The following is a 5,210-nucleotide window of genomic DNA, read 5'->3' as shown; positions in this document are numbered from 1 at the left end:
TTATGTGTGAGAAAAGTGAGGTGTTCACTCACTTTAAAAGCTTTGAGGCTTTGGTTGGGAAGGAGACAGGGTTGCTTATTAAATACATAAGGTCAGATGGAGGGGAAAAGCATCTTCCTAATGAGTTTTTTGATTTCTTACAAAAAAAGTGTATATAGAGAAAATATACATGTATACTCTACGGAGAAAAATGGACTTACTGAATTGAAAAATATGCATATTACAGAGGTGGACTATGCATCGATGTCAGAAAGAAACTTGCTTCATTACTATTGGTTTAAAGTAATAGTAGTAGTTGTATATATTATAAATATGACACCCACACACCACTGGAAATTGTATGACACTCAAAGAGAAGTTTACACATAGAAAGCCAAATCTGTCCCATTTGAAAGTATTTAGATGTATTGCTTATGTGTATATTCCTACTAAGTTGTATAGTAAATTGGATCCCAAAGTAGAAAAATTGTACACGTGAGTTGAAAGTTAGTAGGAATGTGTATATTATAAATCTATCCCATCTAAAAGTATTTGGATGTATTGCTTATGTGTATATTCTTAATTAGTTATGCAGTAAATTGGATCCCAAAGTAGAAAAATATACAATGGGAAATGCCATATTAGAGATTTAATGGGGTTGTTAAGATGGAACGAAGCTCGAGAAGATTTATTGGGCATGCCATGGTCTTAAGGTTGTTGGAAGGGTCAAAGCTATCATGGTGGAGGCCTAAGTCGAGGAAGCATACATTATGAGGAGCATAGGGTAGCTTCACCATAATGAGTTGAGAGCCTATTAACAGAGGCATGTAAACAACAACACCAATAATGCTAATTCTGAGGTGGTTTTGCTCTCTATCTAGTTATCCCCAATCCCACATCTCAAGATCATCTACACACATAGATAGCCTCATATAACTGTATGTATACATTGGTATGAAGAGTAGTGTCATGTGATGGTTGCTTATGAATTAGGGGCAAAATAATGCTTAATTGCCATTCCATAATATTTTGTACATGAGAACAAAGAGAGAGTCAGAAATAAGAAAAAGTCGAAAGTAGTGGTTAACCAAACAAAAACATGCACAACAAACACATGAGATTCTTTTGTGAACCTATCTGTGCATGGTAACTTCAAGTTTTCAAGCCTGTAAGCGATAATGTGTGTTTATTACATCATAATGGTATCTAGACCATGGAAGGCATATTGCATAGCATGTAACACTTTGTTTTTTCAAGCGAGCCATGATCTACACATTGTACTCCACCTTGTGCACTACTTCATAATGAGATACAAGTTAAGCAAGTTGGCTTTTCAAGACAACCGATCGATTGGACATACATAATCACGCTCAGAGTGTGGCGTTTGTTGCATGAGAAGTGCATTGTTTGCTTTATTTTTTGCAAAGTGAGTGAGGGATAGTCTTGTAAGCTTTGCAAATGACATATGTGAGAGCCCACGCACAAGACAAACTGCAAGAGATCTAGTTAATTGGAGCTAGGGATACCACAGTCAAACCAGAAAGGAAGGAATGTGCACATGAAGGTCGGTTGAACTGCCTATGTGGCATGGTGAGAGGAAGTAACATGAACTCTCCTTGTAGTAATCTAGGAGAGTCCAATTCATAGAGATGGGGAGGAATATCCGCTGCCAAATCAGCTGGTTAGTCATTGCAGTTAACCGCAGTTAACCGTCACTGACCATGGTTGGTCATACATATTTCAACAAAATGATAGTGTAGGTCTGTCGAGTATTTGGCAAAACGTATGGCCTTCAAGTAGGCTTGGTTCTTGCCATACAGTAACTTTGACGTGCAATTTGATTTAACTACATATTGGAAGACTCGTGTCGCTTTAGGGTTTAGTCGAGTTCGTTCACCCTTCTGCTCGGCTCGCTTGTTGTTACTGGCGTGGTTCTTGTTATCGCTGCTCTCATCACTTTGATCGCCTGCTAACGGCTAGCTCTTCTGTTCTCCATCGGTAAGCGTCTCTCTCTCTCTCTGTCTCTCTCTCCCTCTTTCTCTGTGTCTGTGTGTGCGCGCGTGTCTCTGTTCTTTTCGCCGCTTGTGCTTCCTCCCCCTTGTGCTGCTCTTCCTAGTGTTTTCTTGCTGCTGGCTTGTTTTGATCTTTTTTCGTTCGACAGTCATTCTTTGCAGGCAATGTCAGGATTTTCTGTTGCTTCCTTTCTTGTTCGACGGTCATACTTCTTGTTCGACTGTCATTCTTTGCAGACAATGTGTTAGTCCTGTCTTGTTCGACACTTCTTTCGTTCTCATCTGTTTTTTGGAGACAATGTTAGGATTGCATGACCTAATCGGACGCTTGGAGCGATCTTCTTTCTCAAAGGAAAGAATGCTTGTTAAGTTCTGGTATATCAGCGACCAATTTTGCACTTTGTTAGGATTCCATGCCACTATTTTTCTGCCTGCACTTTGCGTTGCTTATGATGAAAGCTTTTGATTGACGCGCCTGTCATCTGACTTTCAGTTCTTGATAGACCGTAGTACTCAGGACTGATCGTTCTGGCCATTGTTGACTCTTATTTGGACTTAGCACAGACCGTTGGTAGCCTTTTCAATGAAAGCAATATTGGCTCTGTGGTCCTGTAATTTGAGACAACATATTGCCTGCATTTGTGTTCGTAAGAAGAAGATAGGCATGTTCCACGCGAAAAAGATATGTAGGCGTTTATTTAGAGAATTGTCGTGGATGTTTATCCTTGTAGCAACGTGCTTCTGTTACCAAGATCACAGTGCACGCTTATGCTAAGATGGGAAATTCTTACGCTTTAATTTATGGATGAGAATTGTTCATTTGTCGTAGTCATCGTAACCCCCAGCACATGGAATGTGCAAAGCTAGGCATTCTACCTCAACTTCCTTCTATGATTCCGACTTGTAGCTTAGAAATTATGAGAAACATAGTGCTTTGATTTCGAGGGTTATGAGAAACATAGTACTTTGATTTCGAGGGTTTGTCAAATCTCTTGTAGTGCCTTGATCCTTAACACAGTTGCTACTTTCTTGTGCAGCCATGGCTGGAAGAGGAAGGCTTCCACCTCACTTGGCCCAACGAGTACCGATGGGTGCAGGCTTGCGTGGAGGCCCTGCCTTTGGCCCGGGAATGAGACCCCTTGGTCCTGGTTTGGACGTTCTGCCGCCATCACCAGCCTTGGTGGAGGAGAAACTAGCAACGCAGCATGCAGAGATCCAGCGCCTCCTCACAGAAAATCAAAGACTGGCAGCCACTCATGTTGCACTCAGACAGGAGCTTGCTGCTGCCCAGCAGGAGGTACACAAGTTGCAAGAAGCATTGGGTGGGGTTCAGGTTGAGAAGGACCAACAGTTCCGAGGTTTGGCTGATAAGCTGGCCAAGATGGAAGCTGAACTGCGGAATATTGAGCCCTTGAAGGCTGAACTACAGAGAGCACAGGCTGATGCTCAAAAGCTTCATGTATCTCGTCAAGAGTTAAATGCACAGGTGCAGCAACTAACACAAGAGCTAGTGAGGGTTCGCACTGATGCTCAGCAGGTTCCAACCATGAAAGCTGAAATGGAAAGCCTCAGGCAGGAGGTTCAACGTGCAAGGTAAGTGACTAATTTCTGGAAGTTTGGGTTGTTTAGTGTCCTTATTCTCTTTGTATGTGCGATCAACAGGTCAGACTTAGGCCTTTAAGAAATTGAGGAGTCCTCCCATCAAAGATTCAAATATTCCGGTTGATTGCTTGTTTTGTTTGGCTCCATTGTCATAACAATCTCTGCATGTTTTGATTCTGTGAACTTCTGCAGAACTGCATTTGAGTTTGAGAAGAATGCCAACACAGAATTGCTAGAGCAGAGAGGTGCAATGGAGAAAAACCTTGTGTCTATGGCCAGAGAAGTGGAGAAACTGCGTGCAGAATTGACAAATGCAGAGAAAAAAGTACAAGGTATGCAAGTGAATTTCAAACTTCCATGTATTCTTTTAAGCTAGGTCGTGTTCAGTCGTGTTGCACTGGCTATCAGGTATTGATACTGTCAGATCTACTATATGAAACTTTATGTGCAGGATATGGTGGGGTGTATACGTCTGAGTCAGCATACGGATTGTATGGAGATAGATATGGCATGAGTCAGGTAGCTTTTCTGATTTGTGTCTAGCAACCTTTTTTTCCCACTTTGTCTACGTCACTTTGTTTCCTGTGTAAATCATTTTTAAGATCCTCTCTATAAGCACTTTGTTTCTTTTATAAATCGTTTTTGCTTCTATTAAGTATATTGCTTCCTTTGAATCTAGATGCCTGGAGCAGCCGACAACAGTGTACCATTTGGTTCTGCAGCAGTATCTTCTTGGGGGGGAGCTTATGACATGCAAAGAGGTGGAGTGCCACAGTCACGGAGATGAGCGTTATGGGTATGGTAGAAAAGGTTACTGCAAACTTTCTTCCTCTGCATTACTGTATGTTAAAGTGTACTTGCGGTAATGCAGGAACTTGATGTTTTGACTGAAGTCCCAATGAATGCATCAAAGGTTTGGGGGCACTGTTGCAGTCAAGTGGCAGTGGTCTTGTTGTGGCTCTTCCAATTTCCATACTGAATATCGCATCAACTGCCCTGCAGTTTTGTTGCTCTGTGATTCTTAACCTCTTCAGTATTTTGAGTTGCAAGTTGAAATTTTGTGCTGGTTGAATAGTGCCCTGCACTCACTGGACTCTGCAATTCCCGATCTTTTTATATAGTGCGAACCTCTCTAAAGGCAGCAGCAGTGATGGTCACTGTTTCTGTCGTACTTGATGTTTGTAGTTTCAAGTTAGCATAGTTCTGGTACATTCTTCAAGTGAATTATGCAGAGGATGTCTTTTTGCAACCTTAAAGGTGAATTACACGGAGGATGGATGTCCTCTGTTATTTTCACTTAAATTCTTCTCTTTCTTCCATTTCCACTTTTTATGGCTAATTAAGGTTCCATGAAATTCCAGTTAATATGCTTCCCTCAAATATTATTATTCAGAAAATTTCCTGTAGTCTTTGTTGCTGTATCTCCAAAACTGTTAGCTTTGAAGATGTAGTCTCTTGAAATATGTCATGTAGTTTCTTTAATTAATCTCAGGGCATGAAATTCTGTCACTACTGGTTTCTTGCAGTTGATGGGATTTCTAGGCAAGTTTGGCTGTTGGAGGGGGAACTAAAGGAAAGGGGGGAGGGGAGGGAGAAAAGGGAAAAAGGAGGGGGGGG

At 41.4% G+C, this 5,210-nt stretch overlaps 1 protein-coding gene across 1 annotated transcript; it reads left to right on the top strand.

The window, feature by feature from the left end:
- Window positions 1–1,818: 1,818 nt before the first annotated feature.
- On the top strand, window positions 1,819–4,906 carry LOC148027684 (protein FLX-like 2). The gene is made up of 6 exons (XM_087689374.1): window positions 1,819–1,977; window positions 3,029–3,584; window positions 3,786–3,925; window positions 4,045–4,112; window positions 4,273–4,389; window positions 4,465–4,906. The coding sequence occupies exons 2-5, from the start codon at window positions 3,031–3,033 to the stop codon at window positions 4,378–4,380; spliced, it is 870 nt and encodes a 289-aa protein (XP_087545500.1). The 5' UTR covers window positions 1,819–1,977; window positions 3,029–3,030; the 3' UTR covers window positions 4,381–4,389; window positions 4,465–4,906.
- Window positions 4,907–5,210: the final 304 nt, after the last annotated feature.

The sequence above is a fragment of the Lygodium microphyllum genome, chromosome 12, assembly GCF_053477565.2.
Source record: "Lygodium microphyllum isolate KBCC chromosome 12, Lygodium_microphyllum_v1.1.10, whole genome shotgun sequence".
Taxonomy (NCBI): Eukaryota; Viridiplantae; Streptophyta; class Polypodiopsida; order Schizaeales; family Lygodiaceae; genus Lygodium; species Lygodium microphyllum.
Note: the sequence above shows the minus strand (reverse complement) of the source record. Positions and strands in the feature narration are given on the sequence as shown.

Bases quoted from the DNA above. Each gene is read 5' to 3' on its own strand.
- LOC148027684 (XM_087689374.1), top strand. From the start codon at position 3,031: ATGGCTGGAAGAGGAAGGCTTCCACCTCACTTGGCCCAACGAGTACCG. The intron at 3,585-3,785 runs GTAAGTGACTAA...GAACTTCTGCAG, and splicing joins CAGGAGGTTCAACGTGCAAG to AACTGCATTTGAGTTTGAGA. The intron at 3,926-4,044 runs GTATGCAAGTGA...CTTTATGTGCAG, and splicing joins TGCAGAGAAAAAAGTACAAG to GATATGGTGGGGTGTATACG.